Source organism: Lipotes vexillifer, unplaced genomic scaffold, assembly GCF_000442215.2.
Source record: "Lipotes vexillifer unplaced genomic scaffold, Lipotes_vexillifer_v1.1 scaffold500, whole genome shotgun sequence".
NCBI lineage: Eukaryota > Metazoa > Chordata > Mammalia > Artiodactyla > Lipotidae > Lipotes > Lipotes vexillifer.
In genome coordinates, this window is record NW_006778765.1 from 507,200 (window position 1) to 532,664 (window position 25,465).

At 38.0% G+C, this 25,465-nt stretch overlaps 1 protein-coding gene across 1 annotated transcript in view; it reads left to right on the forward strand.

Annotated features, from left to right (window-relative positions):
* DOCK3 (dedicator of cytokinesis 3) overlaps positions 1–25,465 on the forward strand; it is a 391,142-nt gene that overhangs the window by 68,883 nt on the left and 296,794 nt on the right. Inside the window, exon 4 of the mRNA XM_007451883.1 lies at positions 12,729–12,784. Coding sequence (XP_007451945.1) covers positions 12,729–12,784 — 56 coding nt within the window. The remainder of the gene's footprint in view (positions 1–12,728; positions 12,785–25,465) is intronic.

The window sequence follows — 25,465 nt, forward strand, 5'->3', positions numbered from 1 at the left end:
GAGCAGGACGGGCAGCAGGAAGAACGATGTTAAGGTAAACCTGCCTGGGGGCTGCTGGGTAAGATGGTTTCAGATGCAAACAGTTAGTTTCTGCTTTGTCCCAATGTGACTGTGAGGAATACAGTCTTGGTCCTGCCTTCTGGATTTACAACCCAACCAGAGACAGGCCACATGCTAAGAGTTACTGCTACACCTGCCATAGACATGTCTGTTGCCCTCCTCATGCATGGACCCTGAGGGAAGTGCTATCCGCCCATCTTAGAGGACACAGGCTGATTTCTCTTTTGATTCCTGCTTTGATACATTGGTTTTTCAGGATGGTGTGGTTTCATTTATACCTATTTGTTTATATTCCAGTTTTCTTCCTGTTATTTATTTCTAGTTTCATATTATTGTTGTTAGAAAAGATATAATTTCAGTGTCTTGAGTTTGTTAAGACTTGAGCTTGCTTTGTGTCCTAACATGTTATCTCTCCTGGAGAATATTCCATGTGTGCAGGAGAAGAATGCTGCGTTGAATAGAGTGTTCTGTGTATTTCTCATCATTTGGTTTAAAGTATAATTTAAGTCTGATGATTTCTTAACTGATTTCCTGGTTTTAAAAGTCCATCCGTTGTTGAAAGTGTGTATTGAAATCCCTTACTGTTTTTATATTGTTGTCTATTTCTCCCTTCAGCTCTGTTAGTATTTAATATATTTAGGTGCTCTGTTGTTTGGTGCATATGTATTTACAATTTTTATATTCTCATGATGAATTAACCCCTTGGTCATTAAATAATCATTCTTTATGCTGTCTGGTTTTTGACTTGAAGTCTATTTTGTCTGATATAGGTATAGCTACCCCTGCTCTCTTTTGATTTACATTTGCATGGAATATCATTTTCTATTTCTTCATTTTGAGCCTATGTTTATTCTTAATGGTGAGTTGAATTTCTTGTAGGCAGCATATAGGTGGGTTATATTTTTAAATCCATTCAGTGACTGTATGCCTTTTGATTGGTGAATTTAATTCACTTACTAATGCCATCCTTTTGTGTATTACTGCAGATTTTTCTTTATGGTTACCATGAAGTTTACATAAGATGTCTTACAACAGTCTGTTTTATTACACTGATAACATCTTAATGTCAAACTCATATAAAAACTCTTCCCTTTTATTCTTCTTTTCCACATTTTATATTCATGTCACAATCTACATCTTCTTATGTATCTATTGACAAATTGTTGTAGGTATAGTTATTTTAAATTCTTTTGTCTTTTAACCTTTATAGTAAATTGATTGATTTAATTTAATTTTATTTTTGGCTGCATTGGGTCTTTGTTGCTGCACACAGGCTTTTCTGTGGTTGCGGTGAGCTTGGACTACTCTTTGTTGCAGTGCGCAGGCTTCTCACTGTGGTGGCTTCTCTTGTTGTGGAGCACAGGCTCTAGGCATGTGGGCTTCAGTAGTTGTGGCTCGCAGGCTCTAGAGCGCAGGCTCAGTAGTTGTGGTGCATGGGCTTAGTTGCTCCACGGTATGTGGGATCTTCCCGGACCAGGGCTCTAACCTATGTCCCCTGCATTCGTAGGCGGATTCCCCCTAGTTAATTGATTAATGTGTTGCCATATTACAGTATTAGAGTATTCTGAATTTAACTATATATTTATCTTTATCACTGTGTTTTGTATTTTCATATGCTTTGATGTTACTAATTATGTCCTTTCATTTCAGATGAAGAATTCCTTTTATCATTTCTTATAAGGCAGGTTTAGTGGTGATGAACTCTTTCAGTTTTTGTTTGTCTTGGAAACTCATTTCTCCAATTTTGAAAGACATCTTTGCCAGTATTCTTGGTTGGCAATTTTTTTCTTTCAGTACTGAAAAAAAGGTTTGTAACTTATCAGGTAAACCCAATAAGGCTATCAATAGTACTCAGCAGATATGCCAGGCAAGGAAACAGTGGAATAATACTTGTTAGGGGTGGAAGTTCAGGTGCCCTCTGAACAGTAGTCTCCACTGCCAGAGTGCTGGTGGCTTATTATTGCCTACTGGCATAGAAGGTCTTGGCTCTCAACTTGGTTTTCTCTGATACTGTACCAGTTTGGGTGCCTCATTACAGCCTGATGAGGGTCAAAGTTCAGTCCCTCCAATTGACCTTGCTTGTGTGGGTGGGAGTTGGGCCATTGCTTTTTTGGGGTGGTATTTGGAAGCAATATAGTGGTTATTATTGAAAAGTTTTTTGTTTTGATAGGTGGATCCTTTCCTGGTTCTTAAACTAGAAAGAGCAGGGTTTTTTAGGGTCTTTTTTTGTTTGTGCCTTTTGGTGTTTCCAGGTCTCCTGCTTTTTTAGCTTCAAGTAGTGGATACATAAGGTAAAAGAAAATCTAGAGAGTTCACCACTGTGCTATTTCTTGCATCTCAACCCCAGTTGGTTTGCCTTCTTCTCTTCACCTTTCAGAGTCTTCCAGTTTTCAAAAATACTTTTATGTCCATATATATATATGACACACATGTTATATATATGACATATGATGTATATTTTTATGTATACTTTGTGTATCCATATGCATGTTATATATATATAATTTCCAGAGTTTTACATTGTACTTAGCAGGAGGAATAGTGAAAAATATGTCTTCTTCCATCTTCTTAGAAGTATATGCTAATTCTGTGTGTTTTAAACTTTTTACTATTAATTCTTCCCTTACAGATAACCAGTTGTCATCATTTAGGTTTGGTTATATGTGGTTGTGTGTTTTATCCTATTTTCAATCCCATATTTTCACATATTAGATTTCTCTGTTGGCATAGGTTATAGTTTATTATGAGCCAATATATAAAATACGTTACTGGTCGCCTTGATGTCCATGGTAACCACAAAGCAAAAATCTACAGTAGATTCACAAAACATAAAGTTATGGGAATCAAAGCATACCACAGTGGAAGAATCATCAATTCACAAAGGAAGGCAGCAAGAAAGGAAGAAAGGAATAAGGGAACCATAAAACAGCCAGAAAAAATTAATAAGATGGCATTAGTAAGTCTTTACCTATTAATAATTACTCTAAATGTAAATGGATTGAATTCTCCAATCAAAAGGCCTAGAGTGGCTTGATGTATTAAAAAAAAACAAGACCCACCTACATGCTGCCTACAAGAGACTTACTTCAGCTTTAAGGACACATGTAGGTTGAAAGTTAACATATGGAAAAAGATATTTCGTGCAAGGGGAAACTAACAGAGAGCCCAGGGAGCTATACTTATATCAGATAAATAGGCTTTAAGCCAAAAATTAACTAGAGACAAAGAAAGTCATTATATAATGATAAAGGGGTCAATTTATCAAGAAGTTATAACAATCGTAAATATATGTTCACCCCAAATGGAGCCCCTAAATATATTAAGCAAATACTAATAGATTTGAAGGGAGAAGTAGATAACAATACAATAATAATAGGAGCCTTCAGCACCCCATTTTCAGCACTGGATAGATCATCGAGACAGAAAATCAACAAGGAAATGTTGGACTTGAACTATATTTTAGACCAAATATAACTAACAGACATATATAGAACATTCAATCCATCAGCAGCAGAGTACATGTTCTTCTCAATTGTAAATGGAACATTCTTTAGAATAGGTCATATAACAAGGCTTTAGCAAATTTAAGAAGATTGAAATCATACCATGTATCTTTTCTGACCACAGTGGTATGAAACTAGAAATCAGCAACAGCAAGAAAACTGGAAAATTCACAAATATATGAAAATTAACACATTCTGAACAATAAATGGACCAGAGGAGAGATTAAAAAGAAATCTCGACACAAGTGAAAACAGAAACACAGTATGCCAAAACCTGTGGGATACTGCAAAAGCAGCTTGAAGAGGGAAGTTTATAGTGATAAATGCCTACAGTAAGAAAAAAAAAAAAGATATTAAATAAACAACCTTACTTTACATCTGAAGAAACTAGAAGAAAGAAGAAGAAACTATGCCCAAATTTAACAGAATCAAGGAAATAACTAAGATCAGGGTGAAAATAAATGAAAAGGAGACCAAAAAACAAGAGAAAAGATCAATGTAACTCAGAGCTGGTTCTTTTAAAAGATAAACAGAATTGACTGAGGAAAAAAAAGACTCAAAATGAGAAATGAAAGAAGAGACATTGAAAATGATACCACAGAAATACAGAGGATTATAAGAGACTACTATGACAATCGTATGCTAACAAATTGGACCACCTAGAAGAAATGGATAAATTCCTAGAAACTTACAACCTATCCAGAATGAATCACGAGGAAATAGAACATCTGAATAGTCCAATAATCAGTAAGGAGATTGAACCAGTAATAAAAAACCTCCCAACGAAGAAAAGTTCAGGGCCAGATGACTTCACTGGTGAATTCTACTAAACTTTAAGGAAGAATTAACACCAGTCCTTCTCAAACTATTCCAAAAATTGAAGAGGAGGGAACACTTTCAGATTCATTTCATGAGGCTAGCATTACTCTGATACCAAAGCCACATAAGGACAGTGTAGGAAAAGAAAAATACAGGTCATTACTCCTGATGAGTATAGATGCAAAAACTCTCAACAAAATATTAGCAGTTTTAATAGCATATGAAAAGGGTCATACACCATGATTAAGTGGGATTAATGTGAGGGATGCAAGGATGGTTCAACATTCACAAATCAGTGAATGTGCTGTACTGCATCAATAGAATGAAAGATAAAAATCATCTGATCATCTCAATATATGCAAAGTTTTTTGACAAAATGCATCCTTAAATGAATAAAACTGAAAACAAATTGGGTTTAGAAGGAACACACCTCAACCTAATAAAGGCCATATGTGATAAGCCCACAGCTAATGTCATACTCAGTGGTGAAAGTTGAAAACTTTTCCTCTAAGATGAGGAACAAGACAAGGGTGCCCACTCTCACCACGCCTATTCAACATAGTACTGGAAGTCCTAGGTAGAGCAGTCAGGTAAGAAAAGGAAATAAAAGGCATCAAAATGAGTAAAGAGGTAAAATTTTATGTTTGCATATGATAGAAAATCCTAAAGATTCCCCCAAGAAACAGAACTAATCAATAAATTCAGTAAAATGAATATAAAATCAACACAGAGAATTTAGTTGTGTTTTTATGCACTATCAATAAAATATCTGAAAAAGAAATAAAGGAAACAATCCCATTCACAGTAGCATCAGAATAATCAAATACTTGGGAATAAATTTAACCAAGGAGGTGAAAGATCTGTACACTGAAAACTGTAAAGTGCATTACTGTAGCCCAGCTGCTGATGGGTTTGTGTGGTATAGATTGAGTTTATTACTGATAGTGGTGTGGGCCAAAGAGTATTTAAAAAAATAACACCATTTCTGCTCACCCGCCGGGGCGGGCGGGGCTGGGAGCTGAGGCTCGGGCTTCGGTCGGAGCGCAGGGAGAGGACTGGGGTTGGCGGCGTGAACACAGCCTGCAGGGGTTAGTGCACCACGGCTAGCCGGGAGGGAGTAGGGAGTCCGGGGAAAAGTCTATACCTGCCGAAGAGGCAAGAGACTTTTTCTTCCCATTTTGTTTCCTGGTGCGCGAGGAGAGGGGATTAAGAGCGCTGCTTAAAGGAGCTCCAGAGACGGGTGCAAGCCGCGGCTAAAACCGCGGGCCCCAGAGACGGGCATGAGACGCTAAGGCTGCTGCTGCCGCCACCAAGAAGCCTGTGTGCGAGCACAGGTCACTATCCACACTCCCCTTCCGGGGAGCCTGTGCAGCCCGCCACTGCCAGGGTCCCGGGATCCAGGGACAACTTCCCCGGGAGAACGCACGGCCCGACTCAGGCTGGTGCAACGCCCCTTATCCGTACCCCTCCCTCCCCCCGGCCTGAGTGAGCCAGAGCCCCCGAATCAGCTGCTCCTTTAACCCCGTCCTGTCTGAGCGAAGAACAGACGCCCTCCGGCGACCTACACGCAGAGGCGGGGCCAAATCCAAAGCTGAGCCCCTGGGAGCTGTGAGAACAAAGAAGAGAAAGGGAAATCTCTCCCAGCAGCCTCAGAAGCAGCGGATTAAAGCTCCACAATCAACTTGATGTACCCTGCATCTGTGGAATACCTGAATAGACAACGAATCATCCCAAATTGAGGAGGTGGACTTTGAGAGCAAGATTTATGATTTTTTCCCCTTTTCCTCTTTTTGTGAGTGTGTATGTGTATGCTTCTGTGTGAGATTTTGTCTGTATAGCTTTGCTTCCACCATTTGTTCTAGGGTTCTATCCGTCCATTTTTTTTTCTTTAAAAAAATTTTTTTTTCTTAATAATTATTTTTTATCTTCTTTCTTTCCTTCCTTCCCTCCTTCTTTCCTTCCTTCCCTCCTCCTTTCCTTCCTTCCCTCCTTCCTCCCTCCCTCCCTCCCTCCTTACTTTCTTTCTTTCTTTCATTCTTTCATTCTTTCTACTTTTTCTCCCTTTTATTCTGAGCCGTGTGGATGAAGGGCTCTTGGTGCTGCAGCCAGGAGTCACTGCTGTGCCTCTGTGGTGGGAGAGCCAACTTCAGGACACTGGTCCACAAGAGACCTCCCAGCTCCACATAATATCAAATGGCGAATATCTCCCAGAGATCTCCATCTCAACACCAAGCATGCAGCTTCACTCAACAACCAGCAAGCTACAGTGCTGGACACCCTGTGCCAAACAACTAGCAAGACAGGAACACAACCCCACCCATTAGCAGAGAGGCTGCCTAAGATCATAATAAGTCCACAGACACCCCAAAACACACCACCAGATGTGGACCTGCCCACTAGAAAGACAAGATCCAGCCTCATCCACCAGAACACAGGCACTAGTCCCCTCCACCAGGAAGCCTACACAACCCACTGAACCAACTTTAGCCACTGGGGACAGACACCAAAAACAACGGGAACTACGAACCTGCAGCCTGCAAAAAGGAGACCCCAAACACAGTAAGATAAGCAAAATGAGAAGACAGAAAAACACACAGCAGATGAAGGAGCAAGATAAAAACCCACCAGACCTAACAAATGAAGAGGAAATAGGCAGTCTACCTGAAAAAGAGTTCAGAATAATGATAGTAAAGATGATCCAAAATCTTGGAAATAGAATGGACAAAATGCAAGAAACAGTTAACAAGGACCTAGAAGAAATAAAGATGAAACAGACAATGATGAACAACACAATAAATGAAATGAAAAATACTCTAGATGGGATCAATAGCAGAATAAATGAGGCAGAAGAACGGATAAGTGACCTGGAAGATAAAATAGTGGAAATAACTACTGCAGAGCAGAATAAAGAAAAAAGAATGAAAAGAACTGAGGACAGTCTCAGAGACCTCTGGGACAACATTAAACGCACCAACATTCGAATTATAGGGGTTCCAGAAGAAGAAGAGAAAAAGAAAGGGACTGAGAAAATATTTGAAGAGATTATAGTTGAAAACTTCCCTAATATGGGAAAGGAAATAGTTAATCAAGTCCAGGAAGCACAGAGAGTCCCATACAGGATAAATTCAAGGAGAAATACGCCAAGACACATATTAATCAAACTGTCAAAAACTAAATACAAAGAAAGCATATTAAAAGCAGCAAGGGAAAAACAACAAATAACACACAAGGGAATCCCCATAAGGTTAACCACTGATCTTTCAGCAGAAACTCTGCAAGCGAGAAGGGAGTGGCAGGACATATTTGAAGTGATGAAGGAGAAAAACCTGCAACCAAGATTACTCTACCCAGCAAGGATCTCATTCAGATTTGATGGAGAAATTAAAACCTTTACAGACAAGCAAAAGCTGAGAGAGTTCAGCACCACCAAACCAGCTTTACAACAAATGCTAAAGGAACTTCTCTAGGCAAGAAACACAAGAGAAGGTAAAGACCTACAATAATGAACCCAAAACAATTAAGAAAATGGGAATAGGGACATACATATCAATAATTACCTTAAATGTAAACGGACTAAATGCTCCCACCAAAAGACACAGATTGGCTGAATGGATACAAAAACAAGACCCATATATATGCTGTCTACAAGAGACCCACTTCAGACCTAGAGACGCATACAGACTGAAAGTAAGGGGATTGAAAAAGATACTCCATGCAAATGGAAACCAAAAGAAAGCTGGAGTAGCAATTCTCACATCAGACAAAATAGACTTTAAAATAAAGACTATTAGAAGAGACAAGGATACTACATAATGATCAAGGGATCAATCCAAGAAGAAGAGATAACAATTGTAAATATTTATGGACCCAACATAGGAGCACCTCAATACATAAGGCAAATACTAACAGCCATAAAAGGGGAAATCGACAGTAACACATTCATAGTAGGAGACTTTAACACCCCACTTTCACCAATGGACAGATCATCCAAAATGAAAATAAATAAGGAAACACAAGCTTTAAATGATACATTAAACAAGATGGACTTAATTGATATTTATAGGACATTCCATCCAAAAACAACAAAATACACATTTTTCTCAAATGCTCATGGAACATTCTCCAGGATAGATCATATCTTGGGTCACAGTTCAAGCCTTGGTAAATTTAAGAAAATTGAAATTGTATCAAGTACCTTTTCTGACCACAACGCTATAAGACTAGATATCAATTACAGGAAAAGATCTGTAAAAATTACAAACACATGGAGGCTAAACAATACACTACTTAATAACGAAGTGATCACTGAAGAAATCAAAGAGGAAATTAAAAAATACCTAGAAACAAATGACAATGGAGACATGATGACCCAAAACCTATGGGATGCAGCAAAAGCAGTTCTAAGAGGGAAGTTTATAGCAATACAGTCCTACCTTAAGAAACAGGAAACATCTCGAATAAACAACCTAACCTTGAGCCTAAAGCAATTAGAGAAAGAAGAACAAAAAACCCCCAAAGTTAGCAGAAGGAAAGAAATCATAAAAATCAGATCAGAAATAAATGAAAAAGAAATGAAGGAAATGATAACAAAGATCAATAAAACTAAAAGCTGGTTCTTTGAGAAGATAAGCAAAATTGATAAACCATTAGCCAGACTCATTAAGAAAAAAAGGGAGAAGACTCAAATCAATAGAATTAGAAATGAAAAAGGAGAAGTAACAACTGACACTGCAGAAATACAAAAGATCATGAGAGATTACTACAAGCAACTCTGTGCCAATAAAATGGACAACCTGGAAGAAATGGAAAAATTCTTAGAAATGCACAACCTGCCAAGACTGAACCAGGAAGAAATAGGAAGTATGAACAGACCGATCACAAGCACTGAAATTGAAACTGTGATTAAAAATCTTCCAACAAACAAAAGCCCAGGACCAGATGGCTTCACAGGCGAATTCTATCAAACATTTAGAGAAGAGCTAAAACCTATCCTTCTCAAACTCTTCCAAAATATAGCAGAGGGAGGAACACTCCCAAACTCATTCTACGAGGCCACCACCACCCTGATACCAAACCAGACAAGGATGTCAGAAAGAAAGAATACTACAGGCCAATATCACTGATGAACATAGATGCAAAAATCCTCAACAAAATACTAGCAAACAGAATCCAGCAGCACATTAAACAGATCATACACCATGATCAAGTGGGGTTTATTCCAGGAATGCAAGGATTCTTCAATATATGCAAATCAATCAACGTGATACACCATATTAACAAATTGAAAGAGAAAAACCATATGATCATCTCAATAGATGCAGAAAAAGCTTTCGAGAAAATTCAACACCCATTTATGATAAAAACCCTGCAGAAAGTAGGCATAGAGGGAACTTTCCTCAACATAATAAAGGCCATATATGACAAACCCACAGCCACCATTGTCCTCAATGGTGAAAAACTGAAACCATTTCCACTAAGATCAGGAACAAGGCAAGGTTGCCCACTCTCACCACTCTTATTCAACATAGTTTTGGAAGTTTTAGCCACAGCAATCAGAGAAGAAAAGGAAATAAAAGGAATCCAAATCGGAAAAGAAGAAGTAAAGCTGTCACTGTTTGCAGATGACATGATACTATACATAGAGAATCTTAAAGATGGTACCAAAAAACTACTAGAGCTAATCAATGAATTTGGTAAAGTAGCAGGATACAAAATTAATGCATAGAAATCTCTAGCATTCTTATACACTAATGATGAAAAATCTGAAAGTGAAATTAAGAAAACACTCCCATTTACCATTTCAACAAAAAGAATAAGATATCTAGGAATAAACCTACCTAAGGAGACAAAAAACCTGTATGCAGAAAATTTTAAGACACTGATGAAAGAAATTAAAGATGATACAAACAGATGGAGAGATATACCATGTTCTTGGATTGGAAAAATCAATATTGTGAAAATGATTCTACTACCCAAAGCAATCTACAGATTCAATGCAATCCCTATCAAACTACCACTGGCATTTTTCACAGAACTAGAACAAAAAATTTCACAATTTGTATGTAAACACAAAAGACCCCAAATAGCCAAAGAAATCTTGAGAAAGAAAAAGAGAGCTGGAGGAATCAGACACCCTGACTTCAGACTATACCACAAAGCTACAGTAATCAGGACAGTATGGAACTGGCACAAAAGCAGTAATATAGATCAATGGAACAGGATAGAAAGCCCAGAGATAAACCCACGCATATATGGTCACCTTATCTTTGATAAAGGAGGCAGGAGTGTACAGTGGAGAAAGGGCAGCCTCTTCAATAAGTGGTGCCGGGTAAATTGGACAGCTACATGTAAAAGTATGAGATTAGATCACTTCCTAACACCATACACAAAAATAAGCTCAAAATGGATTAAAGACCTAAATGTAAGGCCAGAAACGATCAAAGTCTTAGAGGAAAACATAGGCAGAACACTCTGACATAAATCACAGCAAGATCCTTTTTGACCCACCTCCTAGAGAAATGGAAATAAAACCAAAAATAAACAAATGGGATCTAATGAAACTTCAAAACTTTTGCACAGCAAAGAAAACCATAAGGTCAAAAGACAGCCCTCAGAATGGGAGAAAATATTTGCAAATGAAGCAACTGACAAAGGATTAATCTCCAAAATTTATAAGCAGCTCATTCAGCTCAATAACAAAACAACAAACAACCCAATCCAAAAATGGGCAGAAGACCTAAATAGACATTTCTCCAAAAAAGATATACAGACTGCCAACAAACACATGAAAGAATGCTCAACATGATTAATCATTAGAGAAATGCAAATCAAAACTACAATGAGATATCATCTCACACCAGTCAGAATGGCCATCATGAAAAAATCTAGAAACAGTAAATGCTGGAGAGGGTATGTAGAAAAGGGAACAGTCTTGCACTGCTGGTGGGAATGTGAATTGGTACAGCCACTATGGAGAACAGTATGGAGGTTCCTTAAAAAACTACAAATAGAACTACCATATGACCCAGCAATCCCACTACTGGGCATATACCCTGAGAAAACCATAATTCAAAAAGAGTCATGTACCAAAATGTTCATTGCAGCTCTATTTACAATAGCCCAGAGATGGAAACAACCTAAGTGTCCATCATCAGATGAATGGATAAATAAGATGTGGCACATATATACAATGGAATATTACTCAGCCATAAAAAGAAACGAAATTGAGCTATTTGTAATGAGGTGTATGGACCTGGAGTCTGTCATACAGAGTGAAGTAAGTCAGAAAGCGAGAGACAGGTACCGTATGCTAACATATATATGGAAGTTAAGAAAAAAAAAATGTCATGAAGAAGACAGGAATAAAGGGGTAAGACAGGGATAAGACAGGAATAAAGAAACAGACCTACTAGAGAATGGACTTGAGGTTATGGGGAGGGGGAAGGTTAAGCTGTGACGAGCCGAGAGAGTGGCATGGACATATATACACTACCAAGCATAAGATAGATAGCTAGTGGGAGGCAGCCGCATAGCACAGGGAGATCAGTTCTATGCTTTGTGACCACCTGGAGGGGTGGGATAGGGAGGGTGGGAGGGAGGGAGATGCAAGAGGGAGGAGTTATGGGAACATATGTATATGTATAAGTGATTCAGTTTGTTATAAAGTAGAAACTAACACACACACACACACACAGAAATAGAAAAATAAAAAATAGGCCATCTGTGTTTTATTTCAAGGGAGTTTTATACACCAGGAAAAAGAGTGAAACATTGATTGGAAAACTTATTTGTTTTCTAAAACAATACATTTTTTAATCCCTTAGGAATTGAAATCAAATTATGGCAGATACCAAAGTGGAAACCGTTTGGAAAGAGTAAAAGAAGAAATATTTATAAAAGCTCCCAGATTGATTTATTCTTGTGAATACAAATGTTACCCAGGATGTGAGAATTCTTTCTGTAGCTCAGAGCTGGTTAATCTGTAAATTGTTAGATGATGATGTCGTTTTGTAGATACATGTCAAGCTCTGTATGTTAAGTCTATATCCTAAGAGTGATTTGATGAATACTTCTAAAACTTAAAGAAAATTGTTTTTTGGTGGTTGCTTAACATCACAGTTGTTTTTTCCCTGAGGATAGACTCTGATTGCAAATGACAGTGAAATTCCTGTTGAATATAGTTTGTGCAACTTTGTATTCTTAATATGTAAAGTGGTTGCTACATTAAAAGATCTACTGTGTTGTTGATAGAGTAGTTCCATGCTGAAATCTGGCTGCTCTTTTAGTCTATATGAGATGTTAATCACAAATTACTTTTTCTAATGGAAAACATTTTCTCTTTTACAGGGGATCTTTCCTGCAAATTACATTCATTTGAAAAAAGCAATTGTCAGTAATAGGGGGTGAGTAGTTGGCTTTATTAAATTTATTTATAATTTTTATTGGTTGCAGAGGAAGGCTGTTTTCTTTTTGGTTCATAGTATAAAATATGTTATTGGCATGTTTTCCTGCAAAAAATATACCTGTTTTATCATATATAATTCTGAGGACATAATTTTATCTTAAAATACTGACAACTTTAACCTCTTTTCCTGTATACTGGAAAGGTAATTTGTTACAAATTTTATAAAACAATTATGCATGCAGCATGTTTTTTAAAAATGATGTACTATTTTGAGAATAGTCCTTGATGAGAGGTTAGGAGTTAGTGATAAATCTGTCATTTTGTTTCTGTATGTGAAAGTGAGGGAGACTTTTAAAATCTTTTCTTTTTGCAAATAGAAATTGAAAATACTGTAAAGGCATACCTAAGGATAAAAGGACAGTGTAGAAAATGGGTATGTAGTTTGGTCACAAATTTGTGAAACAAAAGCAATCTCTGAATAGAGGAGAGACAAATTGTAAATATATCAAAATGTTAACATTTGTTGTTTTTGCGTGCTCAGATTTTGGGTGACTTAAAAAAATTCTTTACTGTCATGTCTTATTTTTAAAAGTAATAGGTATTGTTATTAGATTGTGATTTTGTATTTTAAAATTCATCATTTTAAAATATAAAATTTAAGGTACTGTCTAACTATGTAGCTTTTGGTACTAGAAATTATGTTTTTGACCAGAGGTTGAGTTAGCATCAGAGTATCCTTCTGGTAAGTTAGGGTTTAGTCAGGAAAAGAGAAACTTATGAGTCACTTTATGAAATAGAATCTAATATAGGGAATTTTAGACACATATTTGAAGAGTGAAAGAAAAAAAGGAGGAAATACTGATATAACCCAGAATAATCACTGCATTAAAGCATTCTATACTCTAATGTCTGGGAATACAAAAGATAATAGGTTGGGGATACTGGAACCCAGGAACTGCTCAATATTTTAGTATATACATCTTAAGAAAAAGTACATTCTCTAACATAGTCACAGTATAATTATTACACTCAGGAAATGTAACATTGATGTAATAGTGCTATAAAACATATAGTCCATATTCTGATGTCTCCCTAATTGTCCCATGAATGTCCTTTATAGCTGTTTTCGTTTGGTTGGTTTTTTGTGGGTCGGGGGGTGTGTGGTCCAGGATCCAATCAAGAATTAAATGTTACATTTTATCATTGTCATGTCATAATCTCTTTTAATTTAGAACAGTTCTCCAGCCTTGGTTTTCTTTTTTCTTTTCATGGCATTGACTTTATTGACGTGCCCAGGCCAGTTGTTTTGCAAAATGTCCCTCAATTTGTATTTGTCTGTTACCTCGTGGTTAGATTCAGCTTAAGCATCTTAGATAGCAATACTACATGGGTGGTGTTGTGCATTAAAATGGTCAAATTTCTCCTGGATATCTTCCCAATGCTTGGTTAGATCAGCAGGACTGGGACTTGGGGCTCTACCTTAGCAAATATCAACCAGGAGTTGAGGGCCTCTCAATCAGAGAACATGCATTGTGTTTCTACCAGGTACCTTCTTCATTGCATCCTGCCATACTCGGGAGCATAACTGTGCTCTCAGTGCTTCCTAGGGTATATCATCTGCTTCTTGAAAAACTTGTGCCATTTGTACTGAAGTACTTCTTGTTTTATTTGGTTGACAGGGAGTGAAATTGCTTGAATAATCCATCTGTGGGAATGTTTTTATGGGAACTTTAAAATTTTTCATATTTTCAGTTATCTTTTAAAATGTTTCTTGATATCTGGGTTTTCTCATTCTTAAAATGATTCAGGTATTGTTGCTACTTTTTTCTTTTTTTTTGTGGTACGTGGGCCTCTCACTGTTGTGGCCTCTCCCGTTGCAGAGCACAGGCTCCAGACGTGCAGGCTTAGCGGCCATGGCTCACGGGCCCAGCCGCTCTGCGGTATGTGGGATCCTCCGTGTCCCCTGCATCAGCAGGCGGACTCTCAACCACTGCACCACCAGGGAAGCCCTGTTGCTACGTTTTATACAGTTACACTGAAAAACGTATACATTTGTAGTAAACTAGAGGATTTTAGGGCTGATAAAAGACATGACCATGAGATAGTAGTAGCACATAATGAGCTTTAATTAGGCAGAGCTCTGACAAGTTGCAAAGGAAATCTGTCACAGCAGGAGACCTTTCAGAGACAGCAGTGCAGGGCCACAACCAGAAGGGGGAAAGGGTACTTGAACTCTTTGGGGAGAGGGGTAGCAGAGAGGAGACTGATGTGTCCAGATCATGTCACTCAGTTAAAGATGGGAATTCTCTGTTCAGAGAGCACCGCAGGACAGCAGCAGCTTGGAATCTTTTATAGCCCCAGGATTTGTCTTATCTATGGCTAGCAGACATTGAGAGCAGTTTCATTAAGTATGTAAAACAGGTAGGCTCTAAATGAAAAGCTAAGGTACTAGTTTTGAGAAAAGATAGCAGCTAGAGTAGCTCTGTGAATCTGGATAGCAAGACTTAGAGGACAGTCTCTTCAGGTTGCTACTCCTGAAGTTTTACATTGTTTTCCATGTTTATGTTGCTCCTCTTGAGATTCAGATTATCAGGAGAGTGGCAGAATGGCAGAGGCTGTGTTGTGTGCACCCAAGAGATTTAGTACATTAAATAAATATAATAGATGCAAAAAAAACCCCATTTAATTAAATCAGCATTCATTTAAAATATGTATTTTTAGCCATAAGGCTATCAGCGGTTTCACAGCAGAAGCCTAACAAGCCAGGAGAGAAGGGGTTCTATATTCATAGTGCTGAAGGAAAAAATACCAGGAATACTTTACCTGGCAAAGTTGTCTTTCATATGTGAGGGAGAGATAAAGACTTTCCTAGGAAAACAAAAGTTGTGGGGGTTCATAATCATTAGATCTACTAGATCGGCCTTACAAACAATGCTAAAGGGTGTTCTTCAAGCTGAAATCAAAGGATGCTAGTTAATAACATGAAACCATATGAAAGTATAAAACACTGGTAAAGTTAGGTATGTAGTCAAATTCAGAATACTCTAATACTGTAATGGTGTGTGAAACACTTAACTCTAGTATAAATGTGAAAAGACAGAAGTATTCAAAATAATGATAGCTATAATAATTTGTAATGGATGCACAGTATAAAATGTAAATTGTGATGTCAAAAACATAAAATGTAGTGGGGGGAGTGAAAGTGTAGAGTTTTTATATGCAATTGATGTTAAGTAGTTATCAGCCTAAAATAGACTGTTATAACTTTAAGATGTTTCATGTAAGCCTCATTGTAACCACAAAGCAAACACCTATAGTAGAAACACAGGAGATAAAGAGAAAAGAATCAAAGCATACCACCAGAGAAATCCATCAAATCACAAAGGAAGTCAACAAGAGAGGAAGAAAGTAACAAAGGAACAAGAGAAGAGCCAGAAGATTAGTAAAATGGCTTTAGTAAGTCATTACCTGTCAATAAGTACTTCAAATGTATATGGAGTAAATTATCCATTCAAATGACATAGGGTGGCTGGTGGATAAAAAACAAGACCCCCTATATGCTGCCTATAAGGGACTCACTACACCTTTAAGGGTAAACATAGGCTCAAAGCAGAGGAATAGAAAAAGATATTCCATGCAAATGGAAGCCAAAAGATGTCAATGACAGCTTTTCTTATATCAGACAAAATAGATTTTAAGTCCAAAGCTATAAGGACAAACCAAAAAGGTGATTATGTAGTGATAAAGGGGTCAATTCTTCAAGAGCAAAAAACAGTTGTAAATATATGTCACCCAACATCAGAGCACCTAAAGATAGCAAGTATTAACAGAACTGAAGGGAGAAATATACAGCAATACAATAATATTGGATGTCTCCAGTACTCCACTTTCAACATCAAATTTTATTGTATTGCTGTCTGTTTGACATTTAAAGAAATAATACCAGTCCTTCTCAAACTCTTCCAAAAAGTTGAAGAGGAGGGAACACTTGCAGACTCATTTTATAAGGCCAGTATTACCCTGATATCAAAGCTAGAGAAGAATACTACATGAAAAGAATTGTAGGCCATTATCTCTGATGAACATAGATGCAGAGTCCTCAACAAAATCGTGGCAAACCAAATTCAATAGCACATTAAAATCATTCACCATGATAAAGTGGGATCTATCCCTGGGATGCAAGGATGGTTTAACATATACAAATCAATAAATGTGATATATCATATTAACAGAATGAATGATAGAATTCAATGACTCTCTCAATAGATGCAGAAAAGGCATTTGCAAAATACAACATGCCTTCATATTTAAAACTTAACAAATTAGGTATAAAAAGACTATGCTTCACCATAATAAAGGCCCTATATAACAAGCCCATAGCTAACCCTCATACTCAATGGTTAGGAATAAGACAAGGGGATGCCACTCTCTATAGTTCTATTTGACACAGTACTGGAATTCCTAGCTAGCGCCTTTGAGAAAGAAAAAATAAAAGACATCCAAATAGGAAAGTAAGAAGTAAAATAGTTTCTCTTTGCATATGGCATGATCTTATATATTGAAAACCTTAAAAACATCAGTTCTCTTATATTTTCCAGGAAATTTTTACATCCCCATTTTCATATTCATATATATATATATATATATAAAAATTCATTTATTTTTGGCTGCATTGGGTCTTTGTTGCTGCGCGTGGGTTTTCTCTAGTTGCAACGAGCAGGGGCTACTCTTCGTTGCAGTACATGGGCTTCTCATTGTGGTGGCTTCTCTTATTGTGGAGCACGGGCTCTAGGCACATGGGCTTCAGTAGTTGTGGCATGCGGGCTCAGTAGTTGTGGCTCGCAGGCTGTAGAGCATAGGCTCAGTAGTTGTGGCACACGGGCTTAGTTGCTCCATGGCATGTGGGATCTTCCCGGACCAGGGCTGTAACCCATGTCCCCTGCATTGGCAGGCGGATTCTTAACTGCTGCACCACCAAGGAAGTCCCCCCATTTTCATATTTTTTGTCATAAAGTTTTTTTATTGTATTTCTTAGTATACTTTAAAATCTTGACTGCATTTATGGTTATGTCCCTCCTTTTATACTGATATTGTTTTTGTGCTTTTAAAAATTCATTTTCACATCATCAGTCTTTCTGAAGTTTATCTGTTATGATTTTGCAAACAACCAGCCTTTTCACATGCTGATCTGGACTCTTGTCTCTCATTGTTTTCTGTTTTGTTAATGTATTTATCAATTTTCATAAATAACGTTTTCTATTTTTTGTTGTTGATCTCTAGGTTTTTAAATTTTTAAAAAATTTAAAATTTTTGTCAGTTTTTAGGTTGGGCACTTAGTGATTTTATTTCTAGTCTTTTCTGATACAAGAATTGGAGATTATAGAATTGCCTCTATATAATGCTTTAGCTATATTACACAAGGTTTTATCCTTAGTATGTCTTTCCAGATTGATGATATCTAGAATATTTTCCCTTCTAGAGAAATGGAGAATAGTTTCATAATGTTTCTCTTTTGCTCTTCTATAATATGTGTATTGTAGTGTAAATGAAGCCTCATCATTATACCCTTTAAAAGTAGGTGGTGATGCACACATGGTCACCTTATTTTTGATAAAGGAGGCAAGAATATACAATGGAGAAAAGACAGTCTCTTCAATAAGTGGTGCTGGGAAAAGTGGACAGCTACATGTAAAAGAATGAAATTAGAGCACTCCCTAATACCATACACAAAAATAAACTCAAAATGGATTAAAGACCTAAATGTAAGGCCAGACACTATAAAACTCTTAGAGGAAAACATAGGCAGAACACTCTGACATAAATCACAGCAAGATCCTTTTTGACCCACCTCCTAGAGAAATGGAAATAAAAACAAAAGCAAACAAATGGGACGTAATGAAACTTAAAAGCTTCTGCACAGCAAAGGAAACCATAAACAAGACGAAAAGACAACCCTCAGAATTGGAGAAAATATTTGCAAATGAAGCAACTGACAGAGGATTAATCTCCAAAATTTATAAGCAGCTCATGCAGCTCAATATCAAAAAACCAAATAACCCAATCCAAAAATGGGCAGAAGACCTAAATAGACATTTCTCCAAAGAAGATATGCAGATTGCCAACAAACACATGAAAGAATGCTCAACATCGTTAATCATTAGAGAAATGCAAATCAAAACTACAATGAGATATCATCTCACACCAGTCAGAATGGGCATCATCAAAAAATCTAGAAACAATAAATGCTGGAGAGGGTATGTAGAAAAGGGAACAGTCTTGCACTGCTGGTGGGAATGTAAATTGATACAGCCACTATGGAGAACAGTATGGAGTTTCCTTAAAAAGCTGAAAATAGAACTACCATATGACCCAGCAATCTCACTACTGGGCATATACCCTGAGAAAACCATAATTCAAAAAGAGTCATGTACCACAATGTTCATTGCAGCTCTGTTTACAATAGCAAGGACATGGAAGCAACCTAAGTGTCCATCAACAGATGAATGGATAAAGAAGATGTGGCACATATATACAGTGGAATATTACTCAGCCATAAAAAGAAATGAAATTGAGTTATTTGTAGTGAGGTGGACGGACCTACAGTCTATCATACAGAATGAAGTAAGTCAGAAAGGGGAAAACAAATACCGTATGCTAACACATATATATGGATTCTTAAAAAAAAATGGTTCTGAAGAACCTAGGGGCAGGACAGGAATAAAGATGCAGTTGTAGAGAATGGACTTGAGGGCACGGGGAGGGGGAAGGGTAAGCTGGGACGAAGTGAGAGAGTGGCATGGACATATATACCCTACCAAATGTAAAATAGATAGCTACTGGGAAGCAGCCACATAGCACAGGGAGATCAGCTTGGTGCTTTGTGACCACCTAGAGAGGAGGGATAGGGAGGGTGGGAGGGAGATGCAAGAGGGAGGAGATATGGGGGTATATGTATAGCTGATTCACTTTGTTATAAAGCAGAAACTAACACACCATTGTAAAGCAATTATACTCCAGTAAAGATGTTTAAAAAAAAAAGTAAGTGGGGAAAGGAAGAGGGAAGACATCAATGAAGTAAAATTTGTAAGTATATATGATACAGCATGGAGTAATATATAGTAGATGTTATAGACATGTTTCTCTCCCTGGTTGCAGGTTGCATCAATAACTTCCCATCTTTGCTACCCATTTCATGATCTCTTCTTTTTAGCTAGTACCTCAGCTAATGGTATTTGAGCCCTCGGTAGTTCTGTATGTTTCAGGATGCTATAGTCTTCCATTAACTTTTAGCACAGAGCATGGCCGTATTAGGATTTTCCTTGAGGATCCCTTTGGTTGCATCTATACTTTTCCCCACTTCTTTTGTATAGCAGCAAGCCTGTTTCTTCTTGAGGACTAGTACAAATTAATCATGCCAGGCAATAACAAAAGTGCCTTTTTTTTGTTTGCCCAGTGGCAGGAAGAACCTAAACCTGAAATGGCTTCATGGTAATCTCAGATTCATTGTAATTGAATAATGTTCTCATCTGGTATATTGATGCTTCATAATAATTCTGTATTAGCAGAGTCTGAGTCCTCAGAGATGGGAGGTTAAAATTTTACAAGTGAGTCATTATGTTTGAGAGTGAGAAGTGCCCCTTCCACCTCTATCTCTTCTATTTTGAACCATGTATTCTGCCTGTGGGAGAAACATAACTCTATATTGGTTGCTGGTTCAGAGGAGTTATCACAATATGTGGATAGTGCCTTTAAAAAAGTGGCATAACAAAGTCTCTTGTAGTTCTCTCTGTTGCTTTATACAGTCCAGTGCTCTGGGTGATGAAGTAATTAGGAATATCAGTAAATCCTTTGAGTATCAATTCCTTATTCTCCTTCTTTTACTTTAAAGTGAGTTCCTTCTTCATATTTTAGTTTTAAACATATTAATGTGATGGCAAATCAGGTATTCAGTAGTCTATGCAAGGTCCATTGCCAGAAATAAAGCAGGCATAGAAAGAAAATTCAATCCCATCCCTTTCATGATCATTGGAGTCCACTGAAATGAACTTGCGTATCAGTGTTGGCTAATTAATCCACTTGGTGTATGGTACCATATCAGAGACTCAATGCTACTCAATTCTTTTTTTTTTTAATTTTATTTATTTATTTAGGCTGTGCTGGATCTTTTAATTGCAGCATGCAGGATCGTTAGTTGCAGCATGCAGAATCTTTAGTTGTGCCATGTGAACTCTTAGTTGCAGCATGCCTGTGGGATCTAGTTCCCTGACCAGGGATCAAACCTGGGCCCCCTGCATTGGGAGCACGGAGTCTTATCCACTGGACCCCCAGGGAAGTCCCTACTGGCCAGTTCTGATTCAACAGTTATGGTACTGTTACTGAACCAAACTTTGGTCTCCTTGCCCACATGCAGTTAAGCCAGTCTGCTAACTCTGGGTTGTGATGAAGGAAAGTGCACCATTTATTGCAGGGCGCCAAGCAAGGAGTCCAGGTAGCAAGTGCTTAAAAGTCCTGAACTCCCTGAAGGCTTTCAGGGAAAGTTTTTTTTTTTTTTTTTGCGGTATGTGGGCCTCTGACTGTTGTGGCCTCTCCCGTTGCGGAGCACAGGCTCTGGATGCGCAGGCTCAGCGGCCATGGCTCATGGGCCCAGCCGCTCCGCGGCATGTGGGATCTTCCTGGACCGGGGCACAAACCCATGTCCCCTACATCGGCAGGCAGACTCTCAACCACTGCGCCACCAGGGAAGCCCAATAAGTTCTATCTTTTACACCACATTCATCTTGGGATGGCTAGGAAAGGAAACTGATTGATTTCATGGAACACTGTGGATAGTTGGTATAGGGCATAACGAAAACTGGCTTGCTCTGCAAGACAGCTCATTTGGGTGAGCCAATCTAAAAGTCTTCAAGCAAGGCAAGAACACCCTCATCACAGTAGAGAAGGAGGGTCTTTTTCTGCTGCAAAGGGAGGTTTAGTAGCAGCGAAACTTAGGGTCTTCTGTGTTATCCAGTGTCTCTATCTCTACCATTTTTTCCAAGTCAGTAGCCTGATTTTTATCTTAAAATATATAAAAGGCCATAAATTCAACTGACCTTGTAATTAAGCAATGATCAGGATCAAAAACTAGAGTATGGGTTTTGGCTATTTGAACACTAAAGGTGAAAGAGAAGATTGCTCTGAACTCTTACACAGAGCATCAGTAAAGTGAGCATTCAGCTTTTTGCAGCCCTGGTTTCTTGACTAGAGATTATCCTTCCAATTAGATATTACAGAGTATCAAATTGTCTCATCTATCCACTCTATGTCTGCTAGATTTATTTAACTCTTAGTTTAGAATACAGGTAAAGGGAGAAACAGTAGCTCAGCAGTACCCAGAAGGTCTCTTGCTTTTTGGTCATGTAGGCCAAGTTATCCTTTTATATTTGTCTTTTTTAAAAAAAATTGCCTTTGACATCATTGTTGGTCTGTTTTTCAAACTTCCCGCAAACTTAGCCTCAGACTTTCCCGCCAGGATGGAGCTGAGAAGATAGTGTTAGACTCTGCTTATAATTTTATGGATTTCTGTTGCATGTGTTCTGGGAACCTTGTTATTACCTTTACCACATATGGTTGGGGATCTGTGGCCTTAAAGTGGATAGATGAGAGAGGGAATAAGAAGGGAATCTATAATGGCATCCACTAAAGAAATATTGGGAGAGTTACTGAGAGTCTGCTGTCAAAGAACAGTGCAAAGGACGTGATCATCTCAAGGACTATGGGACAGAGTTGTGCTTTGTACAGTATTAGACAACTTAGAGAAAGACAAGCTTATGTCCTAAATTGTCACAGCTTGACATGGAATGAAAAGCAGGGGCTTTCTATGATTATGCTTTCCTACCTGTGTTACTGCAATACCTTCTAACTGCTCTCCCCACTTCTATCCATGCCCACCTACAGTTTATTCTCAATATAGCTGCCAGAGTTGTTTTTTAAAAATACAAGTTAGATCATGTTACACCTGTGCTTAAGACCTTCCAGTGGTTCGCATGTCACTCAAAGCAAAAGCCTAAGCTCTTACAAAGGCTTACAAGGTTTTATGATGTGGCTTCTTGTCACCCCTGTGACCTCTTCTGCTGTCCCTTTTTCTCAGTCACCTTCAGTTACACTGGCTTCCTTGCTTTTATTCAAACATATCAGGTACGTTCCTGCCTTAAGGTTTTTGCTCAGGATGTTTCCTGTGCTTGAATACTGTGCCTGGTTAACTTTGTTACTGTCTTTAGGTCTTTCCTCGAATCTTCTCAGTGAGATATACCCTGACTTCTGTATTTAATTCTGCCTCTTCCCCTCCCCTCACCAACTCAAAACTGGATGCTCCCATAGGACATCTGCCTCTGGAAACTGAATGTACCTGCCAAGACATTGGTTTCTTTGTAATCTTTGCTGCTTTAGATAATTTTTTTTTTTTTTTTCTTTTTTGCTGCTTTGGTTCTTCGTTGCTCCACCCAGGCTTTCTCTAGTTGTGTCAAGCAGGGGCTACTCTTCGTTGCAGTGTGCGGGCTTCTCATTGCGGTGGCTTCTCTTGTTGTGGAGCACGGGCTCTAGGCGCATGGGCTTCAGTAGTTATGGCTTGCAGGCTCTGGAGCGCAGGCTCAGTAGTTGTGGCATATGGGCTTAGTTGCTCTGCGGCATGTGAGATCTTCCCAGACCAGGGATTGAACCCATGTACCCTGCATTGGCAGGCAGATTCTTAACCACTGTACCACCAGGGAAGTCCCTGGTTTTCATTTCTAAGTCTGGGGTGAATGGACCCCAGGTCATGAGCCTGTACTGTAGTCATAAGGAGGCTGAGAAGTCAAGTATCCATCATTTTCCACTTGTGTAGTGGAAGGCAGCTCTGTCTCAATGTTAGGGTTTTTCTCAAACATATAAGGGGAGTTACAATGCAAGACAGCTAAGGAAAAGAAAATCACAATTTTCTCTAACACTGCCATTCTCTTCTTCTGGGATTTCTGTTAGGATTAGGTTGGAGTTCTTCCATCTCATCCCCATATCTCTTAAAGTACTCTTTTATACATCTTGCTATATTTTCTTTTGAGTTCTGTCTGGCATGTGTCCTTTGTGTTGAGGTTTTCTCCCCCACTGCTAGTATTTTTTGTCATTTAAATGAGTAACATAAAATTTAGCATTTTAAACATTTTTAAGTGTACAGCTCAGTGGCATTAAGTACATTCACAGTGCTGGGCAACCTTCGTCAGTATTCAACTTCAGAACTTTTTCCTTGTCCCGAACAGAAACTCTGTACACCTTAAGCAGTAACTCTTGGTTCCCCCTTTCTCCCAGTCCCTGGTAACCTCTGTTCTACTGTCTGTCTGTATATAAGTGGAATCATTCAATATTTGTCCTTTTGTGTCTATCTTATTTCACTTAGCATAGTGTTTTCAAAGCTCATTCATGTTGTAAAATTTATCGAATTTTCATTCATTTTAAAGATTGAATAATATTCCATTATATATTTTATATCTATCTATCTGTCTATCACATTTCATTATTCCATTCAGCCATAGATGGACATTTTGACAATATTTTTCATTTGCAAAATTCCTAGTTGGTTATTTTGCATATCCATTGGCTCTTGTTTTATTTATGTTTGCTTTTTTTTCATACTTTTTTTAAAAACGGAAGTTACTCATTTCTCTAAGCATTGTAAATATTTTAAAATGTTTATCAGACTTATAAAATCCTGAGAAGCATTTTCATTTTATTTTTAAGACTTTGGGCATCTTAGAATTTTGGTTTTCAGAAGTGGGAGATTTTGTTTTCCCCTTCCTTTTCTCCCCCTGAGCACATCTGTCTAGTACTTGTGTAGGTACCTCTACCTGCTTCCAAGGCCCCAGTGTAGAACCAAGTCCTACAATAGCATTTTAGATCTCCTTCCCCACAGTGACGTTGAACTTTTGGCAGATCCTGACCTTTGGCTGAGGGAAGGAGGGGACTGCTTCAGTCTCCAATCTATTTAGCACTAGAGGTTTCTAAAAGCCGTGGTTTTAAGTGAGGTTCAGTAGCAGTTTTTGCTGTGCTTCATGTTGGCCTTCTTTCAGGGAGCTTCAAGTAGTGAATCAGGCCTTCATCCTCTTCTCACTTGGAGCACTTTTCATCCCTGTTCTCCCTCTACATCTAAGTTCCTAGGTATCACTAGTAGCTTTTGACTCCAGAGCCTAGAAGTGCTGTGATTTCACCCTAGTTCACTGCTGTTTTTTCTGTTCTGTTGCTGCTCTATTGAGGTGTTAATTTTATTCTGGAGTTCAGAAATGCATTTGGTTTTCTATTTCATACTTTCTCTGCTGGGTATTGGGAGGTTAGGAAATACGTCGAAGCATGAACTTATGGAGCTATTTGGACAAGAAGTCTTTGTGAAATATATTTTTAAAGTACAATATGAAATCTAACTCATTTTGACATTGTTTATTTTAGATATGCTTTGGCAATTTGTAAGTAATGAAAATTAAAAGATTAAGTAAGAGTGAACAATAGCTGCCATTTATTAAATATCCTGTATACTGGGCTTTGTAATTGACATTTTACACCCATTATATCAACTTGAGAATTCCAGATGAGAAAATGGGATTATTTGTTTACTTCATGTGAGGTGGGCAAGGCTTTGAGAGTTAAATACCTTTGCCAACACATGGCAAAGAAGTAGGGA